Here is a 24,478-nt window from a genome sequence, read left to right as displayed (position 1 = left end):
CTGAATTCTGGGAAAGACCTGTTAGCCATAATTATATTAGAGTGTCACCAACTATTAACCCTGTGCCATCCAGTAGAAAATTGAAACTGTTGGATTTGGCTTTATGCTTAATGTTTAAAAGAGTCATAATTACATTAGACTTCCTTCTGTAATTTCACAATTATACAATAACAGTGCTGAAAACATACGATGGTAATAAATTAGGATTTGTATTAAAATTAGTCTCAGGGAAATATAAAAGGGTGTTTGAGTGGTGATAAAAACTACATTCGTTTAGCTGCCAGTGATATTCCACAGTGGAGGAAAAAAGCAGCAGGCTGAAGGTACAGAGGCTCTGAAGGCACTATAATGATTGAGACATTCATCAATATCCGAAAAACCAGACAGACACATGATTTTATTATTTATTGTCAATTGATATTGTATGCATACAAAGTTCCTAGAAAGCTACAAAATATCTACCACTTTATCAAGAAGGCATCAAAATGTTACTGAGCAAAGACAAGACCATCAGCAGTAAAGAACACACAAGTGTGGCAGGTGTTTCTATCTTTTCCTGCACTTTACTGTCATGGATATTAAAGATATCACACATTTGTACCGAGAAAAGCCAGGATACATGTTTTTATACAAAGCACCTTTTAAAAAAATTCTCTGCACACAAACCCTATAGTTCTCATACTACCTGAACTAAAGAAAAAGTTCACGTTAAAGCCAACATTTAAAATGGTTATAAACAAAAGGTACCAGTACCTACACAGACAAAACACAAACAGAAATAAAAACAAGAACTGTACTGCTGATATGTTTGTTGAAATTCCTTTTGACATCTTTATATATTGTCCACTATATTAAAATAATATTCTTCAAACATTCAATCTTTAAAGAGAAGAATCTTATAAATCCAAATTTCAGGAGAGGTATTATAAGATCTTTCAAAATGGAATTTACATAGCAAATGTACCAGCAGCGGGGCAGTAACAGATTCACCACTGACCGAATTCTGAATAAGCTGAAGTCATCACAAAACCATTTTATACATACAGCACAATAAAACATGAACGGAGTTAATTTTAAGTTATTTATAAATGTGAACACGTACACAGGGCAAAACAGCTGTCAAACACGAAACAAAACCTGAAGGTAAAACAAATAAAGGCTATTTGATTTGAAATTATACAAAACTTCAGGCACATAGCAAGATGGGCAAAAATAGTGTTTGATTTGATATCTTTTTAAAGTGTTTCTATAGAGCTGTTGCCATTACATGAAACATTTTAACAATACTTTAAGAAAAAAAGGGATTGGCTTTTTCATAATATAGATTTATGGAGTTGGACAGTAAAAAAAAACTAAGCTGCTGTATTCTGGCACCAAAGGGTTTGGGGGGTGGGAAGTGGGAGCACTCCTTCCAAAGTGAATTTTGGGAACGGCTGATGAACCAATTTCCTTAGTTTTGACAGTTTTTAGATGAGGGAGATGAAAGTCAAATGGAAAAGCTAGCATGTGGACTATATGCTATAGTCTCATCCCTTGGGTTTTTAACTGGCCTTTCCAAACAGAGCTTTAAGCCTCATGTTATTCTGCACCTGGAGCTGTCAAGAAATCAAACAATGACTTCAGTCAAACCAACAAGGCAAGATGTGTTATTTCAATCCGAAAACTCCTGTGGCACTATAGGTTTGCAAAATAGTAGGATTAAAAATAAGGTAACAGTCTTCACGTAAAGGAAAAAAAATATATATAAAAATTGTCCCAAACCAGAAATCTGTTCATTTTGGCCAATCAGATTTACCCAGTTCTAGAATTACTGGAGTGTTTGCAGTGTCACGTGAATGTGACTCCTTTAAACCCAGAATCCACAGAAGTACTCTCTTGTAATAACACACAGCACTAAGTGACATGAAGAAAACAATCAAATTTTAACTAGCCCATCAAATGACTGATTCCAACAGCAAGAGAGTTAAAAATCACTTTGGTGGAACCCCTTTGCTTACCATGGTTTGCAACTCATTTCATAGATGTTAACATCAGATACTGGTGCTTTTTTCTTACTGCTCCAATGTATTAAAGATTAATTTTTACACCCTTCCTCAGTACAGAAAATTAATTTATATTCATAATAATGAATACTAAATTTCAGTTTCTCCCGTGAAAGACACGATGTGCCTTGTTATTTCATTACAAAACTAAAAAAAAGGCATTGTGGTGATCTGTTTTCTCTCTCTTTTTTGGTCTTGCTACAATTAGTTAATACTTAATATTGAATCTGTCTTTTCTAAGCTGGAAATACCAAACCAAAGGCACTTTCATGCTACAGTGCAGGAAATTGCTAGAGAAGATCTCTATTTTTGGTCATTTAGATTAAAAAAAGGCAAAGTTTGTTTAGTATATATTGTTCTACCCTGTGAAAAATAATCACATGAAAGTGAGTAAATTCTTTAAGGTTTTTTTGCACATTCTATGAATCACAGTTCGTTTCTGACATGGTACAGGTTGGTGTCTGTGCGTGTGTAAGAGACTATGGCAGCTACTGTCAGATACTCCTTTCTTGCAATCGATTTGCTACTTCTTAATATTCAAGACCCAAATAGACATTTTTAGTACAAGTAAACAAAGGTCAGTATTACAACATACACTAAGGCACTGTATACTGTTATACTTTGGCAGTTCTGTGTGTGATAAAATTCCTACAAAGTTCGACAATAACAAGAAAGTCTTCCAGCTTAGGAAAGAGCTCACAGTTTTAGTGGCATCTTTTGGAATCCACACCACCACATTTAAGGCTTGTGAGTAATATAAAATGAATATTGTAGGCCACAGATTCATAGAATTTGATGAATGTAAAGGCAGCAACCAGCTGGTATTGGATAGGAAAAAATATCTAACCGTAATATTTCAGTTACCCCCAATCATGCCGATAGCCTGTTCAGGAATTACGCACCATAACAAAAAAATGCCATGGAAACTTGTGAACTTTATCTGGTTTCCCAGCAAAACTGATATTCTTTTAAAAATGATCCCAGCCTTTTCTTTACACAAAAATAATTCCCATTGCTAATCTAAAAATATGCAAAGAAAGTAGGCAACCTCAGTAAGAGATGTCCTAATGAGGAACCAAGTGCTTCGGACAAGGCAACAATTGAGTGTAGTGCTTTCATTTTGTTTTTTTGAGAAAATACTTTTACTGGGCAAAATCCATTTGCAGCTTTGGGAAAGGAATCAAAATGCATTAATTGACATTGTTCTTATTGCAGTTGTGATCTCTCATGGCTTAGGCCAGAAAGAAGCAAATATAAGCTTCCATATCACAGTGCGTTTAGTTTTTCAGTTAGTCACTTTTTAAAAAGTCACCTGATTTAAGATTAAATTAAGCGTAGTATCTAACAGAATATCAGAATATAGAGTTTCAGTAATTTATGAACGCTGCAAATGTTTTGATAACGTAGTGTATCTGTAGTCATGTTGGTCATGATTTTTGTCTCGAAAATAGTATTTTTTGTTAATTTATTTATCCAAAATTATATCTTTGAAATACTTTCTTTGGAAAAAAACTCTCTATATATATTATACAGTTTACACAACCCTTGATATAACAACTAGTGTCTTTGATAACTGTTCTTAATTGACAACACAGGAAAAAATGAAAAAGAGAAATAAATCTATTGACCAAATGCAACCTGACCAACAGATAATTCTGTTATACTTTCCGTACTGCCACATTATATATATATACACACACACACACATCTTCCTCAGAACAGGTATCGATTAATCATCTGTTAAAATGAACTATTTCAGTATCAAAACATTTTACAACTGTACCGTAATTCACAGCTGTAGTCATACACATATACATTAAAAATAAAGACAAAAAAAATAGACTTCACCCAAATCTGACTGAAAATAAATCTGGGTTTGATTTTGATTAGAGGCACTGCCACTTGTATTGAGGTTGTCAGTCTATATTTAAGGTTTTCAGTAAATTCCTCTACTCTCATTCCTTCACAAGCCTGTAGATATGATGCTGGGCTCCATGTTCACTGTTCGACACTTCGAAAACACAAGCCATGCAGAGTAGGGTTTCCTGTGTGTCCCTGTTTGTTACCACCTGAAACAAAGAGAGGGGTTATCACCAGGCGTTAAAGCTTACTTATGACAACATACAATCTGGTTTTGATAACCAAGACTAAATGCTCAATGCTTATTTAAAGGTGTTGGCTCTTCTGTTTCTGAAATGTTTCATGTTGAGCACATTAATGAGTTTTGGAAACAGAAGTACATGGTAGGCAACACTAAGAGTTATGGGGTGCATTACATAATTAATGTACAACACTTGTTACATCATGCATTTTTCATAATACTTTTACATAAGTGACATCTGGCTAAAAAATCTTTTAATGCTATATATGTACTGAGTTTACAAACTTATTAAACTTAACCAATTTAACACGCTCACACAATACTCGCACAATGAGGTGCACATTCTGAAATAAAGTAACTTACCAATAAGATTGTGAAGTTCTCCAGTACACTGTTCATCATGTATTTTTCTGGCAAATGTTTGAGCTTGTGAATAAAGTTGATCATATATTCACACATGGGTGAGCGGCTTATTCTGTATACAAAACGTCCATTCTCAAACCTTGCATATTCAGTCTGGAAAAAATGCAAATGTTACATGGATAAGGGTTTTAAAAACTTATGGACATAATTAAAGGTTAAATTTGGTAGAAAGATATCATGTTTGACAATCTGTCTAAAATGGTATTATTTTATATAATAAAGAACAGTAAAAAAAACAAAAGCCCTAGTAAAACAATAACATGTTTTGTAACTTTTCTGCCCATTAAAATATGAATTGCAATTTATAAATCAACGTTGCGTAGTATTCATGTTAGACATTAGGTCATTGTTCTAACAAGCTGAGTCATTCCTGTTTAATATTAGCAATGACAACTACTCTGGGCTAGTGCTAGTATTGTCTACAAGTTGATAAAGTTGAATCTACATTGATAGTCTTACATGTTAAGTATTATTTCAACAATATTATCACTTTTGAAGATAACCTAATGAAACGTGCAAATACTGCTGTAAACAAAGAAATTTATTCTAGTCACCATTCTGTTACATAACAGCATAACAAAATGTAAGGGTCAGATGAATTTATGAGCCCATTCGACAAGGGAAGCAGTGAAACCTCAAAATACACGCATTGTATGCAAAACAAAGTAGTTTCACTAAAAGGAAGACTCACCTCGACTTTTTCCACCACTTGTTTGCCGAAGGAGCACACCTTGGTGGAGCAGGTGATTGTCATGTTTTCAGAGCTTTCGTATTGGCTTGTCACCCCATAGAATGCTCCGGCATCATCTTGAATATTGCAGTTCAAGTCAGCCTGGAAACCAAACATTTCACATTTAAACATTTAGCCGGAAGGGATCGTTTTCGTCTCATTAAAAACAACTGTTGGCATTCAAGGTTTGAATCAAGTGATTCTTCCGGTGCTCGGACATCTGCTGCAGTGTTAACATCTTAAAAAGCTTAATGAAGGAACTTAAACCTATAAGAGGAAGAATGGCTTTAAGCAATAATTCTAGTAGCATCAGTTAGCCAATTCCAAAAAGTACACAATATTTGCTTTTGGATGACAATTTGGTTTAAGTGGAAATAAAGATAAGTGGAACAAAGAAACATCTCTCTTGAAGGTACAAGTGAATATTTCTTTTTCTACTGAAGAGCTCTAGTGTCCTATAGGCATGGCTTTTAAAGCATTTTGTTCAGGGTATTTACTTATTTAAGAAGTTCATCCCCCTGGAGATGAATAATCAAGTATTTTGAATTGAATCTAATTCAGTTGTATCAAATGCTCATCACTGACTAAAACAAAAGGATGAGAGAAGCTGTTTAAAAGACAATGCCTATTCGTAGGTGTTGTTTGATACAAGCAGGATAACTAGCTCCATGGCTCAGATGCTTAGCACACTGTTTTTGAAAGACTTGAGCCACTAACACAGTTTACTGTTTTGTATTCACTGCAAGGAAAACACTGCTGAATAAGTCTAAAAAAGACAGTTGCACCCACATCCATTATTGTTTTCTTTATACCTTATTTTTGAGATCATGACTATTCTGCTTTATTACATGGGAGATGACTGGCACATGACCACTTTACAATTTATTTTCTTTTCACCACATGAGAATTCCATTTGTGATGAGAAATATTTTTTCATTTCAGACTTCCACAGAAGTTTATCCCCACGGTATTCATGTATTTAATCTCTCACAATTAGATCACGTATGCTTTCATTATAACCTAAATAGATTTCTAGGACATTTTTAAGAGGATGTCTAAACCAACCACAAGAAAGCAAGGGATATAAAATGCTATAAAATAATTTCCTGTGTATTACTGGAAAACTACCACTAGACATGGTTTCTGGGATAGTACACTGTGTTCATTATTGCTATAAAAAGAGCAAATATTCTTTGCAACCATGTTTCTCATTCATTAAGAGAGGTAGTTATAAATAGAGACAATATTCAGGAGGGTATCATTGTGCAGATTCCGCAATTCATTTGAAATTCAGATTTGTCCTGTACTTCAAAAGAATTTTAAAAGGCTCGTTCTGATGATGATATGCATTACTTTGTAAGAAGCTGCTAGTTTGCATTTTGCATTTCAGTGAATCTGTGCAATGTTGAAACAGCTATTAAAGGCTCAGTAGGTCACTTCATTGTTTTAAAATACTGGAGAACAAAAGGCTTTGATGCTACTATCTAGAGCTGCATTTAACCAAATATAGTAACTGTCCTTTCAGAAATCTATTAAACTGCACTGGGTATTCCTGAATTTAATCAATATTCCCTGATCAACCCAATAATTCAGAGATCATCAACTCTAAAAATAGACTGACCCCCTCCCCTTTAATATTTCTTTCTATTTTCCAAACTATATTCTAGGTATCCTATATAATTCATTTTGAATGATGCTAATGGTTAGAAACATAATTAAAAAGAAAATGCCTAGATATACCAAGAGAACTTGATCCTTGCTTTCTATCCTTCAGATGCACGTTTACAAAAGTTTTTTTGCGCTTTTTTTAACCTGAGATCATTTCTTACACGCTTCAATTTGAGTGTTTTAAGTCAACACACTTAAGGCTACAACCCCTGTGACAGCTAAAACCATACAGAACTGATTCTACAATCAATGTTAGGACAGTTAGTTCTTAACATTTCAAGCCCGTACGGGGTCTACAGGGGAGTTAGCATTGACTGGCACATTAACGCAGTTCTGATAATACTGCAAACACTGGCATGCCCAGAAAACCACAGGAGCTGCTGGTGTGCAGAAAGCCCCTTTCAGAAGCAGGTTCACTGCCTCCTCAGTCCTCAGGGATTCTAGGTCACATCTGGCTAACTTGCACTGGGATTGTCTGGACTATAGGCCTCAACCTGCCTGCCAGACGAGTGCCTTCATGGGTTTAATCACTCGGGTGCCCATCTGTGAAGCTGGGCAACTCAAATTACACTTAAGGACTTTAAACAGGACTGCTTCGTAAATATGCATGTTCAAGGTGGCTGATTTTACTTCCATCTTATGTAAGACTTAAAAAAAAAACCTCTCCCCTTCCTTAAAGAAAAATGTACATTTTTTTTTTACTGCTTTACAAAAAGCTCTTTCCAATTGTTTCTTACAGATCTTAAAAAAAAAGAGTTCTCTCAAAAGTTTTGAAGTAACCACAGAATGCCAGGAAACGTTTCCTGTAATATCAAAAATGTTCCACAAGCAAAAAAAAGAGCAGCATAGGAGTGGGAGATATTGGAATGCTCTAAACCTTTCTACAAATGCACATCAAATAATGAAAACAATGTTGATTAGAACTCCACACTTCTCACAGAGAAACTAAGAAAGATAAAAATTCTCACGTTATATAGGAACATATTCTTTAAATTGAACTAAGAACTAAAGAATTTCATTCGGCAGGGGGCAGCAGTCTTGCTTTTGAGTTGCATGGAATACTCACCACCTGTCAGACTGCAGGCAGGTGTTCAAACAAAGAAACAATAACGCCCTCCAAGTGATACTGAGAGAAACATGCATAGTGACGCAAGAGGTAGAATCTTTTCCAAAGTAATAAGTCTGGTTCCAAGTTAAAAAAAAAGAATCTTTACCACTTGTGATTCATGTAGAATCCCAATAAAACTACAAATCAATAGAAGAAGTTCCATCTCTTTTTATTATGTTTCTTTGAAGAGTGCAGGATAGGAAACAGATTCCACAAATCGCAGCTTGTGCATCATAAAACTCACCCAAAATTTCACGAGGAAAAAGGAATTCTGCGGTCCTTTGCCAAAAAGCTCCTTCAGACCTCCTTTCTTTTCTGGGAATTTGTCATAAATCTGACGAATGTCTACTGATTCAAGCAAGGCATCGTTGTAGGAATGATTGGTTTGTCCAATGTGCACAAAGAGGTGCTTGTTGTACTAAAATAAAAACAGGAAATAGTATTAAGAGTCACGCAACTGAAAATGAAAACGTTGTGATATATTACAAACATTGCCAGCGCCTTTTTCAATCTGTTAATGAAAACCTATTATCCTGTATAAACATAGAAATGATGAATAAATAACGATTTAAGGTTCAGTTGAGCACAATCACAAAAGTTGAAATGGAAATTCCACTGTTTATGGGTGTACACATCATTCACAATCAAGCCAAAAGTAGAGATATTATGACACCTTGATGTTCTTTTCATTAGAGTTTTATTCTTTAATAACAATAGCTGCTCTCTCAGGCCAGATGACCATAGGGTACAGGGATACAAAAGTTCATCTGGGAAACTTTGGAATAGAATTGCAAAGAAAATTTGTATTTAATTTTGAAAGAAGGCAACTAAGCTCACTCAGTGGCCCAAAGAGACAGTAATGTGTTATGACCTGGGTTAACAGTGGACATGAATGCCTATTAAACATGTATGGGCCTATCCTCAGATGATCCCTACATAAGAGCTACAGTAAAACCTGCTTCCCAGGAATGCCTCATACAGCTCTGGAAGAGGCCTGCCATCCCACAGACGGGCTCATTGTGTTGGAGGACACTTGGGGAACATAACCACCTGTTTAAGTCTTTCTCTAGAGAATTCTCATGAGTTCACTCTAAAACTAATAAATAAGAATAAAAAAATTTCAAGAATTCTGAGACTCCTCTGAGACTCATCGTTTCAGGGAGGCATTTATGTTATTTGATTTTATGAGGGTTGTTTCAAAGTCATTGTTAACCTTCAGTTCAATAACCGATTCTGCAAACCAACAACTCCAGCCTTCAGAAGACAACCATTTGAAATATTCTAGCAAAAATAAGATAAATGGCTGTTGTCATGCAATATCAATTGAAAAATAAAATTCATTTAGGAATGCAGACTAACCATGACAAATAACCCATGTCTAGTTCAAATAATAAAATATTTGCTTGTAACAGAACGAGGGAAAAACTATTTTAGACCAATTGAAACACAATATTTTTTATTTCAATCTTGCCCTCTTCTGTCCTTTTTTTCTTCTTAAATAATTTTGCCACTGTTCAGCTTACTCTGGAGAGGAAATCAATTGCGAAATGTATAACTGAGCAATTTCTTGAAAAGTTGCACAAGAAGCACAAACAACGTTGGAAAATCAAAATGCCTATCAGCTCTACTTTGCAGTTAATATCACTCCTTGTAATAGAAACAAGGGCTTGGATTGAGTTCATTGTGCTGTAGTTCAAAGTGGGGGGGGGTTCTCCTTGAACAATAGAAGACACTGTAGTAACAGACATCTCTTCACATTCATCTTGCATATACTTACACCAGTGACACCATGCCCAGACTAGAAAGTCTGTTGTATTTTGTGCGACAAAGGCTTTTCTTCTTAATCACGAGAAACTGCAGTTTACATTTCACCGTTTATAGTGATGTGAGGTGCAAACGACAAATCAAACTTCCACAGGTCAAGTTGCCCGGGAGAGGAGGTCTTACCGAATCGGGGTCTCTCTGCTGCTCCAGGAAAGCGGAGAACTCCACCAGCCGCAGCTTGGACGTCCCGATGGAGCGGCCCTGCCAGGCTGGGACAGTCGGCGCTGGGGCGGCGGCGGGCTCGTACCCTGAACATCACACAGACACGTCAGCATGTAGCAGTCACACCCAACCACTCTACCCCCCCCCGGCAGGGACGCAAGGTCTGACCGGAACACGGCTGGGGAGCAGCTACTCTAGTGCTTTCAAGCAGGGGGCTGTGGAAGCGTGCTTAGGCCGCAAAGGAACAAGTAAAGGTTTATTCCCTGCCGAAAAGAAAAGAGAATGATTCGGCTGTGGAGCCTTCTTCAGGTGTAGAAGGTCTTCATCTGAAGAAGGCTCCACAGCCGAAATGTTTCTATTTTCTTTTTTCAGCATGGAATTTACTTGTTCCACCATACTACTTTATTCAGTTTACCTTAATTTAACAGTCCTAAAAAACCTTACATGTGGTATAAGCAATGATATGGTGTGAGGATTTAGTTATTTTACTCAGTTTTTTTTAAACCAAAGTAACAAAATACTTTATTTCAAAACAGATTTACAAAGTTCAAGAAAATCACAACTTCTCTCCGAGCAGCAAGGACAGTGCTGCTGACATTTAGGCTGCTGCTCAGAACTCGTCTATTTAGACGGCACAAGTGGCCTCTCGGCTTCCAGCTACCTGCTTCAGCAACTCAAACACCAATGTTTCGAATTCTCAGGCTGGTAATGTAACTTACTTGTTGCATTTCTTCCAAGTAAACAAGCTGTGCATCCATACCTGGTGTTTATATTACTGCTCTGTATCCACACTACCTGTATACAGTTTAAATTCTTACCATTTCATCTGTTTGCATAGCACCTATGCTGCTCATCTAGTTTGTACTTTCCTCGCTATATTTATTCTACCATACAAATATTCCTAGTACCTACAATGTACACCTAATGTTCATTATAAGTCGCCTTGGATAACAACGACCTGCTAACTAAATTAACTAAAGAGATTGGTGCAAGTTGTAAGCGGGCAATGAAATCCCCCTCCATCAGTACACTACCTAGGCAAGTTCCTGAAGATTCCTTCAAGAACAAATGAGATGCGATCCTCATATCACTTCCAAACTAACAAGCAAATGAGTAACACAGGCCAAATGGCATCTCATTGTAACATTCTTATGTTCTGAAGTCTAAGAAGGAAGTAAATATAAGAATCAACAGCATATCCTGCAAATATTACACTGACTAGCCATGGCATGTGTTTATAAAACATTCAATATGAACTCCGTTATATTTCAAACAACCACAGAGTATGCAGTTAAGACAAGGACCAGGGAATCAAAGCCAGAGAAGTACTCCAGCTGGAATAACAAATAGAAGCAAATTCCTGAGAAAGACTGGAAGTATGAGAGATTTCAAAGAAAGTCAGCAGAAATAATGATTTCCGCTTCAGTTCATACAGAAATAGGGAGAACCAATGCAAACTACCTGAGGGTTGATTCATATGGCAGGTGGTATTTTTCCACAAGAAGGAGTGGCGATTGTACGGAATGGATCACTACTGTGACCAAGAATGCCTTCTTAAGAAAACAGTAAAAATCTTTCACTGCTGAGTTTATTAAGAAATGAACAGGCAGGAGGGAAACATCCTCCCTTTTGTCCTTAACTTTAAATTTTGGTCTTCTCTTGTGAATTTTTTTTTATTCCCGCTTGAGCGGACAGAGCAGATTTACATGGGAAAACAAACTAACTCTAAAACCTAAATAATGGTCGGCTACAGCCAGCTCAGGTCACCCAGAGCTTAATGGCTGTTTATCAATGGGGTGCCTCCTACTGCAGCTAATAGCTCCGTTAGATACAGCCATTTCACACTATTACAACAGCGAACAGACGTGAAATTCAAAAGGAGGAGTGAATCAATTAGAATGCACTTTTTTCCCCCCCAAACAGGAAATGCGTTATGTTCTTCCTGTATTAGCCATCATGTCAACTTCAGCTCACAGGAACCCTACATACATTTAAAACCAAATGGGTGGGGATTTAAGAAGCAGTTTTATTTGTTTTGCATCTGGTATTTTCTGCAGAATATCAATCAAAAATGTAATCTTCTAAGGTTCTCCTCACAGGATGACATTGGATATAATATACTAGCATATTTGACAAAATGCAATACTGATAAAACTTAATGTGGGGGATTTGGAGGTAAGTAATTCAGTGGGAATGTGACTATTATCCAAGGAGAGTGCATCAAAACCTACCTGAAATAGGCGTTGTTACTGCTGGCTGGATGGGATAGGCTTGCTGGGCAAATGGCTTTATGCTGAAATAAAGTAAATAGAAAAGCAACACTTGGATGTGAAAGCATATTTGATGTGCAATGATTAGTAAAAATGTTTGTTGGTGTGTATTTGTGTATATTGTTCAAAATAGTATGAGCTAAGAAATGTTATCCATCACTAACATTCACACCACCCATGGAGAAAAACTGCAGACGCGTGTCACAACATCATTTCGGATTCAGCTGTGTTTACTTACTCTTGTGATGATCCGGGCTGTCCTGTCGATATCATGCCCTGCCAAAACTAGGAAACGGATAAATGAATGGTTAACCAAAACAACACACCCCCACCCCCTACACTCACTCACACACCATCACCTGGTTTTATCAAGCACTTAAACCCCAATGAAAAAAGGAAGGTCAGGCGCACAGTTCTCATACACCCTCAGATGCTGTTTTTATTACATGATTATCTTTGACTTATTCATTCAGCTTTTAATATTTTTTCCTATCAGCTGCTAGATCAAATAACCTCCACTGCAATTGACCGCACTTGAAACCATCCCCTTTTCACCCTTCGCTGGCTCCAAGTGGAGCCCATTAGCTCTCCTTTCCCCACACAAGTTCGGTGGATGCAGCTCTTCTCTTACCCCTGGTGCTCCTGGAAAGGCTGGGCGCGGGATGCCTGGCAGGCCTAGTTTATTGTGGATGGCAGTGGCCGATACAATCTGTGCCGATGACATGGAAGCCATACTTTGGAGTGCTTTGTCCTTCACGGTTTGATCCTTCAACAGCAGTCACACAAAAGGCTTAACATTACAGGCAATGGCAAGATGCTCCACAGCAGCAGCACAAAACAGCTACAGTACACAAGCTTTGATTAATGCCAACAGCAAGCGTTACATATAGGAATGAAAAAAAAAACTAAATTAAATAATCACATCTGCCACAGTTATATGTTTGAATGAATGTGCCATTCATTCTCTGTAACTATCAAGCATACATGAATTCCTCTAATGTAATAATGCAAATGCTGGAGTGTTTCATACTGTGCATCAGTATGCACGATATACACTCAAATATTGTGAATACAGTTCTACAATGTAACTATTAATTAGCTTACTTTTCAGAAACAAAACTGTCCTAGGGATGGTCCTTCTTTTGTTAGACTTGTCTTTGTATGCATATATAGTGAGGCACTCTAGACTATCACATTTATACAAGTGGAAAAAGCAAGCTTATAATATACTTCAAGGCCATGAAAGACCCTGGAAGGCACTTTTTGTATCAGTAGACTTGAGAGATGCACATGTACTAATATACAGAATATCCCAGATTGCTTTTATATAGTAAATCTGGGGAACAACAGTAGTCACGCCATCTGTGGACCAATTTATATTAAAAAAGTTTCCATTTTAAGCAATAAAAGTCCAGATTTGGAGTTTTAAGTGCTCAAGACTATCAATACATCTCAATTGCTTTTAACTGATTCAATCAGGCAGATCTGATCAATAAAATAACCTGGGATTGCTCCATACGAAGTGTTATTGATCACATATTGCCCGAGGAAGGTAAAAGTTGTTTCAATTCTTATAGGAGATCAAGCACAAAATATGGTTCCCATTTTTCAAAGACTAAATACAGCAAACCTATTAGTCTATCAGAGGAAACTTCAAAAGAATTGTGGTTAGAAAAGACTACATACTCCACCATGCAAGTAAATTATTGGGTGTTTTTTTTGTTAATAGACTGACAAGAGAAATCGTGCCATGTTTCACCTTTAAATCCAGAAAAAAGCCAACAGCAAATCTTAAATGTTTTATAAACATTTAGGTGAAATGTCAGTTAACCACTAGAAACAGCAGAAAAAATGACTGTACAAAAGTCATACACAGGTAGGTTTGAACAAGCAAACATTCTGGGTGAGCATGCTGGCAAGGAAAAATGCACTGAAGTGTAACAGCACTGTATCTGCTTAAAAACAACAAAACCTTGACATCAGAAACCAAATGATAAGCAGGTGTTCTTGAGGAGAGGCATCTACACTAACAGCAGAGATACTGTGAAAGCTAGCCTAAAGATAGGCCAAGCACAGCTAGGAAACATAACTGGGAAAGGCATACTTACCATGCTTGTTACCTGAATGCAAACAAATAAGATTTATTGTAATTTTATAAGCTTCTTGCTAAATGACCATTGAGCTACACATCACATTTACCATGTAAAGAAGGAATACTAGTACATTAGAACTAACTGAACAGGTTTGTTTTTGAGGTCAGTCATTGAATGAGACTCTTGCCCTTTGATGACATCTGCTCTAAAATGCACTCTAACCAAGCTTTAAATTGTGATAAAATGAAAGAGTTGATCAAACTGTAAACTGAAGCATTTTGTAAACATTCATTTAAAGAATCATTTAAGGTAACTCTAGTACTAAGTTATCAAAATGTCCCAAAAGAATGTGAAATGATTTAAGTTTTCCAGATTATATGCAACACATTTTACAAATGTTTGAAATTTCTAAATTCATTCTGGGTCATAACAGCTGAAGACAATTAAGACATTATGAATTTAATTTAAGCTTTTCTCTTGTTTTAAGCAGTGAATTTTAAAAACATAGCAACACATGCATACACAAATTTAATACCACAGCACTAAGCATGGCTTCTGTTACTGTATCCATATTGATGTTCTATTTTATCTTTGAATTTTATATTAACAATGCACTGATGGCCTTGTTTTAGACATTTTCTGCATATTAACATCCAAGGTTAAATCTTTTCTTAACACCTCATTGTTGAATTCTATAACTACAAATATATTTTCTACAAAAAAACTAAGGAAGTTTTTTTCTTCCTTTATGTAGAGTTTGACAACAGTAACTCTTAACTTATGGTATAATGTCATAACATTTTTTAAGAGTGATGATAGGAAAAGACACAAATTGAGCTTCACAATTCAGATCTTTAAGATGCCCACAGAGGTAGTTATTGATCAAAATGTAGCTTAAATTGAAACAGTTTAGAGTGGTTTATAAAATATGCACTTTAAAACACAGCAGTCTTAAATACATTAAAGGTTCAAAATTAATGCATCATAAAATATCACCAAGCTCCTCCACCTTAATATCCAAAACACTGGATAATAAATTAATTTTCCTCTGAGATATTTCTTTCACCTTTGCCTAGATTTCATTTTGGACTACCCATAGAGTGTGGTAACATAATGACAGTAATTTCACTTAACAGAACAGAGATAAAGAAAAGGGGATATGAATGTACAATAGGGCCATCAGCAAATGGAAGGCCTGTACTTGAATTCTTTTCCACCCTGTTCTCTAATTTGCTTTTGATTAAGGTAGACAGTAACACATACAAAAGCTGGCTATTTTACTCAGGCAACAGGCAATGCCCATGAAAGAACGTGCATTCATTGCTGCCCCCAACACACTACCTAATGAGCAGCAATTAATCCATTTTATTGTGTTTGAAAATGGTGAAAACTGGGCACATCAAAGAAAGATTCTAAGCTATCTTTCAAGTAAGATCTTTGTTCTTCATTTCAAAACCCAAGGAAAAACCTGAGATTTTTCCAAAAAAATCTTAAGTTTCAATTACTAGGATTCAGATAATGCACATTTATTATACAACATGAAATAACCTGTATGACAATTTTATTCACACTTGGAATCTTGACATGGACGCTGGTTTTAGCCTGAATGATTTTTAATATCTATTAACGCAGCTTAAGGGAAGCAGTTGTTGCAGCCAGGTGAATATTAGATCAGTCTTTAAGAAAAGAAAGGAAAGAATGCAAAGTAAGCATTAAAATGTAATAAAGCCTTATTTCTTAGTTCAGACTGATGTACTTTGCTATTTAGGTTAAAAAGGAAAATATCAGATTCTTAAGAGAAAGGAATAACAGGGCCTGATCTTGAAGCATTTTAATTCAGCACAGCTACTTCCTGTGCCTGATTAAAATACATAAGCCAAGGCATTCAACGGATGCCCTATCAACCCCAGTGCTCAGCAAGCACAGCTCACAGCCACTCACTACCATCCAATGCATCTTGCCAGCATGCTGCCCATTTTGCATTGAAAAAACAAACACTCCCTTCCAGCTCATATGCGTGTTATAAAGACAGTCAGATTTGCCACACCATGCCTATCAGCACTGTGGAAAGCAATTCCTTTAACTAGCCATGTGTCATTTGTTTTGAGCATCATATTCTTTGTGTCCACACTGTACTACTATTAGTTAGGGCTTGGGACTGAAGGGTTACACGTTCAAATGCCAGACTAGTGTACCTCACTTAGAATTGCTCCAGTATAAGGCCCACTTTTGAAATGGGCACTTCTCCCCAGGCGATGATTGCAAATGAGAATTTCTTCAGTTAACCTAGTTGGTTAAATAAAGGATTAAGTTTTAAAATGTAATTTTGCCTAGTGCTGCCCTTGTACTGAACTTCCAACTTGATCTAGCCTTGTAATTTTATTAATGTATTGTTGTCCTTAGACTGTCTTAGATTATATATCAAAATACATAATTTGCCTAGTAAGGACATCTACTAGGCAAGCAACATCAAATACACTCATTATGGATACTGAGCGTGATGATCTCACATTTGCTGGCATGTTAGATGAGATGTTGCTGATTCCTTTAAATTACTATGAAACCAAATTAAATTGTACTGTTCATTGTTTCAGATTACATATCTAATTGATTACCCTAGAAAACTGTTAATGAGCCAAATGTAATTCAACTGTTTTTCACAGTGTCTTTAGTAAATACATTAAGGACACAGCAACACTTGAATTCCTTAACTTCAAATGTTTTATTTACAATTATGTAGTCCTTGAAGCATACAAAGGCCTAGATTTACAAATACATTTTCTACATTACTCTTTAAGAAGATAATCAGCTAAGAATGTGTGCATTAGGGATTTTCAGTTTTCCCATTTTATCTTAATTATACTTTTGTGATTAAGAATGTTCAGGATTTTTTAAAGGACCAAATGGGTCAGTTAAACATCCACAGATATTTTTTGGTTTGCTCAAATCAAAAGCACATATAACTTAAACCAAATCCTTCCCAAAGGCTGAAGAGGTGCTTCCAGACTAGAGATTTGTGTTATAAATGCTAAACAGACTGCCACATGCAGGAAAACTAGGTTACAGGAATCACAGCACAAGGCATTCACCCATCACCATGGAAAACAGGAAGTGAAACGCATAGCAACCACAAGCCCAAAAGCAGAAAAGCGCATACCTTTAGCTTGGAATGAAACTCACGAGATTTCCTTCTGGCAAGAACCTGAATGTGACTAGACACCTGCAGGGTAGGGGAAGGGAGGAAAACAAAGGAAAAGCCTGTAACCATGGAGATGAAAAGCCCCCTGCAACTGGGCAAGCCAGACGTACCTTGATGGCGGCTTGGATTTCTCGAACTTTCTTTCTTGCTAAGACCTGTATGTGACTAGACACCTACAATCGTTCAAATTTATAAAACAAAAAAAAAGAAAAGAAAACCAAATGTAAAAAATACATATCTATTGGTTAATACACTTAGGGAAAATGATGGGTCTCATCAGGCAGCTAAGCTAGAAGGTGTACTGCATTTTCAGCCACGCACCAAGCTCTAAGCAACCAAAGCATTGTTATATAGGTCATCATCACTTAAGTGAATTGATTAAGGAAGACGGTCTCATTTACCACATTTAGCCTTGTGCAGTTGTCAAATTGTAGTTCATGTGGTAAATTAAAATTTCCAGATGTTTTTTTTTCCCAACAGTATTTAAAAGTGTCTTCATGAAGGCTGACTTTGTTCAATTTACTTTTGTGTCTACGAGCTTTAAATGATGCATAAATACTCCATAGTCTTTGTTAAAAGCTAATGTATATCAAAACATTCAGGTAACACGAGGTTGAATAATAATCAAAACTTTAGGAACTCGCTCCACAGGCAAAGAGAGCTGAGGGTGGTGAGAATAAATCTGCAATGGCATTTTTGTTCCCCATTCACACCACCTTCTCTTTGCATTTTTATCAAATCAATCAAATACAAGTGGTTGTTGAAACATTTCACGCAGAGAAGCAATACAGTATCAGGGTGCTGTTAATGAAAATCAGAAATCGTTATGTGCTATTACACCCTTTGTGCATATAAAGAAAAATGAAAGGTCTCATACAGGAGTTTAAATGATACTATATTTTAGCAAATAAAAGCCATCAGAAATTGTATTCCATTTAAGCGCTGTATAATATTCAACTTTTCATCATTCTTTAGTATCACACTTTACAATATTAGAGACTTAACATCAAGAAAAATCCTTTTTGCAGTATGTTGAATTTGATCTGCATCTTGAAAAGGCTCAAACATAACAGGATTTTACAACACAGGAATTCTCAAAATGATCTTGTTTTAAAACAAGCCTTTGTTATGTTAAATGACGCACACAGAGGAGTACATATTGAAACAAAAAATACTAGCTCAGCTTTCACAGAATTCTTCTACAAGAAACAGAAGTCAATCACTGAGTTCTGTCAGCAAAATGCCACATTGCAGTGCGTTTGCAGCATTTTCACCTATGTATTAATTCCTTTTTAATTTGTTCATAATTTGTGCACAAAGAATATTGTACATTATTTTTAAGACGTTTGTTTTAAATTACACAGTGGATTATCATTACCCTGTTTCAGGATAAGTCTTAGTTCAGGAATTAAGACAATTTGTTTCACCCATAATTCCTCTAAACAAGTTAAACCCAGATGTATATGTGGTTCTGACTAACATACAACATAATTGGCAACACCATAATCAGAATCTCCATAAGATTACTTTTCATCTTCCACTTAACAGCATAATTAATAAGATCAGCCCAGTGAAACAGAAAAGGAATTCTGCTTGAACAGAACAGCATAACTTTACTTTAGGAATCTGTTCGGCTTGCGCTTATTCCATTTAAAATCTTTTTTTTAACCATCTTAGGACTCACACAGCTGTCAGCCCACTGCGCAGATGTGCAAAACTAACACCATCCGATGTCTCGATTTCTTTTTAGCTACGCAAATTTAACAATTTTCTCAAGCATTCAAATCAAACATTTTAAATTCGAGATAATTGAGCAGAATGTTTAATAAAACAAATGACAAAACTAATACATCTAAAAATCATGGGAAGGTTTCACTGTTACCAAAAGAAATGTTTCAATACTTTATACATTCATATACACAATGACAATTTTTGGTTAGTTGGCATACTAAAATATGCATGGCGGTTTAATTGTTTTAATTTTTGCGTTTTATTTCGCAACAAATTCGGGAAAGTAACATGTCTCCTATGATTTGTGGTTGACATTTTTCGTACTGTTTTTGCTTCCATTGCTTATTACTGTCCGCAGTGAAAAGTGCGCAAGCTTTGCAAGTACGTCTTAGCGGTACTGTGTTCACATGCAGCACGCGGAAAAAAAGCAGGCTGGCATGCCAAGACTTTTCACAGAAACCAGAACCACTTACCACACTGCTCACCATAGCAAGTGCCAGGCATGTTGATTTTCCTGGGAAGATAAATCGCTGTGATCTGAAGCCACTCTTGGCAAAACCAACAGGGCATGCAAGCGCAATAAATGCATGCATGTGTATTGTGTTTTCAGGTCACTTAAGTGATGACAACACTGCGTTCCGAGTTGCAAACAATATACTTCAGCAAACAGGTAATAAAGATGCCAGTGATATTCATGACAGCTCGTCAGAGCTGAAGCAGAGGCAGCCAGTGCAGCCAGATATGGTCATGTTTCTTTGTCACTGTGGCATGCAAACATTCTCATCGGTCCTCATTACCTGCTTCCTTGTCCTCGTCTTTCCTGTTCTGAGTTTGATGTATCTGGCTATCAATTCGTTTCGACCTTTAAAAAAAGACAATTGAAGAAAAAAAATTCTTATTAAAACATGCAGCCATTAAAGGTCATTCTTTGTTAAGATCTTATACTGCGCCCATTTATCAGTCAATATTCATGGATGAGTTTTATCTTTTTATTACAGTTCTCGTCCAATATATTTTTTAAAACAGTGCCTGGTAAAGTGGCTATAAAAATGCTATTTGGCAGGATCTAACTAGCTATGGAAAACCTATTTAGGGCGCATAACCAAACCTCAAACTGTGAAAGAAAATGAGCACCGGTTGAAACACATAATAAAGTGTGTAATATACGTTTAACTATATATACACTTATTTTGTGGTTAGGTTACAGAAGGAACGTGCACAGAGGCCATTACCGAGCTATTTAAATAAGCACACACAAAAAAATTAACCTGGTAGTTCTTTGCAAGGCAGGGTAATACACTAACACATAAAACATTAATAACTAAGTAATAACTTCCAAAATTTCAAATATGCTATAGCACCAAGAATTCCATAGGAAATCTGTTCATTAAATGCTATCACTACTGTATTTTGAAAATGGAATGAAAAACAAGTGATTTTTAATGTAACAGATTATATTAACTCAAGTCTTTGACAGTACGTTACTAATTGCCAGAGGCTGTGCAGAACTGACCTGTAGTGGGCCTCATCATATGTTTATAGCATACCATCACCCCCAAACTATTAGGCAAGTTATAGATAAAGGGTCATTTTGACTGTGCAACCTGCCACAACAGAAGGCTGAACTCATTTGTTATCCTTCACGTAAAGGGCTCATCACAAAACTCAGTTTGAAAAGATTTTCTTTTGAAAAACTAAACTGTGCCTTTTGCACCTTGTCCATCTGGGACAGTGCCTTGTGAGACTGGAGCCAAACCAGAAGAACTGGCTTTCTGACAAGGGATGGACGAACAACCAACAACCAAAACTAATCTTTTTGTCAGAACAGATCACAGAAGGGGACAGGAAAACACCAGATTTGGTCTACATAAAGAACCAAAGTGAGTAAGAGCCACATAAATCCACAAAACCATTTGTACAGCACAAAACATAAGTCTTTAACGAGGTGACCTGTTTGAACATTTTAAGATAACGCTACCACATGTCGAACAGCACAGAATGACCAGGAGGAATCGGGGCAAATTTTTTTCCCCCCAGCCTTGCATTTGATTCAATATTCTATAGACACCACTATTTGCTTGTCATCTATTAAATTAAAATTATCCAAAAACCATATACAAGTTCACAACAATGACACCTGCTCAAATAAAATGTCAGGGCAATTTCAAGCCATCAGTTTCGACTGCCATACTATATCTCAACCAAGGCGGCAAGGCACAGCATTCCACCTGCTTTATTTTGTTCTAACATCCTCATACCAGGTGTGGTAGATGAAAGGCTAATCTCCCTCTCTGTAGTTTAGGAGCACATCTTCAGTTACTCCCATCAGCCACACCTGTTTGGCGGGGAGGCCAAGGAAAGAGAAGCCGTCTGCTTCTGCAGCATGGAGTTTCTCAGACCTTTTCAAATCCTGTTCACCTCCCTGTTGCGCCTTTATCGAAGGCAGCCAATGGCAGCTCCTCCAGAAATTTCAGAAGTGCGCTTTTGTTAAGCCCCGAAATTATAGATGTATGCTTTTACATAAGAGCTATCACGGCCACTTCATGAAATCACAGGAGTCAGCAGTGTCTTTTTCACCCTTGGAGATCAGTCTAACGAAAGAAAAAAAGTTGTCCAAAAACATTAAAATATTTTTTCCCCCTCATTACTATTATTCAAAATCTACTAAAAAAATATTCTACAAATGCAAAAGACACTGATCTTTCCAACACAGCTGTTTTATAAGCTTTTTCTAATGAGCATTTTATGTTCTTGGTCATTCGGCTCAGGCTGTGGCTATCAAATAAACCAGCAGTGCAGTGTAATTACATTGCAGTATTCCTTAAAATATTGTAACACAAAACTGCAATACATACAGTTTACCTAATGCATTTAAGTATGCATGCTGTCAAAGGAAAAAAAGACCACATGAAATCAAAGTGTGTACTTTGACCCTACACACACTGGTGCCTCTGCATTTGTAGAAGCACCTTTTGAAAGCTGGATACAACACCAAGACAGGTGTTTTAGTGTTTAGTACAGTCAGTTGCTTAATGACAAGAGCTGTGGAAGGAGGAAGGGCCCTGCTTTCTTAGTGGGTATCGTTTTGTTAAGGCCACACCAACTGCAGGAGATCATGTGACCCCAGCCAAATAAACAGCATCTGGGGATTTTCAATTACAGCCCTTCACCCAGCATGCCTGCACTGTAATCTCTACCAGATGAGGCTAGGGCCTCGCTATTTTCAATAATTCACACACTGTGTACACATAACATGACAATAAGGGCATTCATGCAGACGCCTGATTCGTAGATCAAAGCTCCCAAATGGCCAGCTGTAAGCATGCTTACTGCTGAATAATTCATTCTTTTCACAAGCTTGAAAAAACGCTCAGCAGGACTTGGCAAGCTTGCTTTTTTTCCTGTGTGGTGTGCAAAACAACATTTTGAAAAGGGGGCAACCCACTTTTAAGACTTGCAGCCCCCAAAATAAAGAACCCCCCTTCTTTGCCTTTTTGTTTTGAGAAGGACATTCTCTGCGTCTAATAAACTAATCTACACAATTGGCTTGTTTTGGGGGGGGGGGGGGGGGGTGTGATTACATGGAAGGATAAAAATAATGTTTCCCTTTTCAGACCACATCAATCTAAATGAGCACTTTTACAAATAACAGGCAATTAGAATCAAATTTAAGTTTAATCCACTTCAAATTCTTAAAATCTCACTTACAGCTTCACACTGTAAATAAATTACAGTTTCACCATGTCTGGGAAACTGAACTTTTTAAAGTTATGAGTTTTTTAAAGTGTTTTGAAGACATTGAGCCCAAGCACTGAACAATAAAGTGCATTCTGAAATACTTTTTAAATTAAGGTTCTTCTAACATAGCAGACAGTTAATGAAAAAAAAAAACTTTCTAAAAAATCTTCATTAAAAAAAATTACAAATGTCATTAATTTTCGGTCACTTCCAGTTCTAGGCAAAAGTGAATAGCAGTTCTCCTTTCTTTTCTGACATCTACAAGGATTAAGGATCTATAATTAGACTCAGTACTACCCCTAATGGTAAAGAACTTTGATATAAAAGCCACGCTTAAATACTATTTCTACATGCACACTTTAAATAGCTCAAGTCTGACTCTTATCACACATGCTTATTTAAACTTGGTGGGAGGTACGCAATCTCAAATAGCCAGGAGCTGTTGATCTTGTTCGTAAGAACTGTGATCTGCGATAAATTACTGCCCTTCAGACATTTATACTTCTGGTACTGACCTTTTCAATCCCCCCCACTTTTTTTTTTATATGGCCGTCTGTCAACACTTCTATAGCACCTCCTGCTGGGGGAATGTGGGACACTAACAGCTTTGAGGTCCCCCTCCTCCTCGAGGACACCAGAACTGGGGGAGGAAGAATCGCTCAAATCAACTCCTTTCTTGCCGCCAGGCACACCCCTCCCCCACGTCTCAAGAAATCACATGATGCCTTCGCATCCCGGCAGATGACCACCTAGCTGGGAACGCGAGAATGGTGGTTCACAGGCTTTGGAAGCAGTGGGTCATCATTCCAGAGCACTGCCAGATCAATTTTTAACAGTTCACATGTACTTGTGAAGTTTTACTGCAGACAACCAGGCCAATCATTTAAAACCTCCCCTCCTTCCAACCAACATCTCTGCTCCTTAGGTGACTCTAAATAGCACAGCATGGAAAAGCAAGCGACATCCTGTTCTGGAATACCGTCAAGTCTCACTTTATGGCATGGCACTCTTTGCTAGCGTAAGATAGTAACCAACTGCCTAGAGATAATCCACCCGAAACTAGGGACCATAATTCAATTGTCACATTCATTCAAGAAAATCAGAAGCGATTTAGGTTTTTACAAATAAACTTTTGAATCTCCTCTGCCATTTGCATTAGATCTCAGGGGTTTAGAATGAAATCATCATATTAAAATCGCTGGTCTTCTAACACAAATTTGCTCCGTTCTGATAGTTTAGTCTTACTACGGGATGGGCAGGGGAGAAAGTTCGAACTCTTTAAAGAGTATTAAAAGAGTTCTCGCGTTGTCAGTCAAAGCAGCAGGACAAGGATTAGATATTTATGGCCTGACCCCCATAGTAGTCACATGCTGCTCGGCAGCTGTGAGA

The 24,478-nt window shown here is 36.9% G+C and overlaps 2 protein-coding genes across 8 annotated transcripts in view; one reads left to right on the top strand and one right to left on the bottom strand.

The window, feature by feature from the left end:
* Window positions 1–10,078, top strand: part of LOC107075787 (TBC1 domain family member 10A) — a 111,228-nt gene extending 101,150 nt beyond the window's left edge. Inside the window, exon 16 of the transcript XR_001477295.2 lies at window positions 9,991–10,078. The gene's annotated coding sequence lies outside the window, so the exon portion shown is untranslated. The remainder of the gene's footprint in view (window positions 1–9,990) is intronic.
* Window positions 391–24,478, bottom strand: part of tead1b (TEA domain family member 1b) — a 66,634-nt gene continuing 42,546 nt past the window's right edge. The window contains exons 4-15 of one of the 7 annotated variants that reach the window (XM_069181889.1): window positions 20,149–20,213; window positions 17,731–17,793; window positions 17,579–17,641; window positions 14,437–14,448; window positions 12,960–13,094; window positions 12,567–12,604; window positions 12,290–12,351; window positions 10,020–10,144; window positions 8,317–8,490; window positions 5,258–5,398; window positions 4,507–4,659; window positions 391–4,111 (exon numbers count right to left, since the gene is read on the bottom strand). In XM_069181889.1, the coding sequence (XP_069037990.1) occupies window positions 3,998–4,111; window positions 4,507–4,659; window positions 5,258–5,398; window positions 8,317–8,490; window positions 10,020–10,144; window positions 12,290–12,351; window positions 12,567–12,604; window positions 12,960–13,094; window positions 14,437–14,448; window positions 17,579–17,641; window positions 17,731–17,793; window positions 20,149–20,213 (1,145 nt within the window). In that variant the 3' untranslated portion in view covers window positions 391–3,997. Of the gene's footprint in view, window positions 4,112–4,506; window positions 4,660–5,257; window positions 5,399–8,316; window positions 8,491–10,019; window positions 10,145–12,289; window positions 12,352–12,566; window positions 12,614–12,959; window positions 13,095–14,436; window positions 14,449–17,578; window positions 17,642–17,730; window positions 17,794–20,148; window positions 20,214–24,478 lie in introns of all 7 variants that reach the window. The other 6 variants (XM_069181888.1, XM_069181890.1, XM_015338202.2 and 3 more) reach the window with 6 other exon arrangements.

Source organism: Lepisosteus oculatus, chromosome 21 (genome assembly GCF_040954835.1).
Source record: "Lepisosteus oculatus isolate fLepOcu1 chromosome 21, fLepOcu1.hap2, whole genome shotgun sequence".
NCBI lineage: Eukaryota > Metazoa > Chordata > Actinopteri > Semionotiformes > Lepisosteidae > Lepisosteus > Lepisosteus oculatus.
This window is presented reverse-complemented; position numbering and strand designations above follow the sequence as displayed.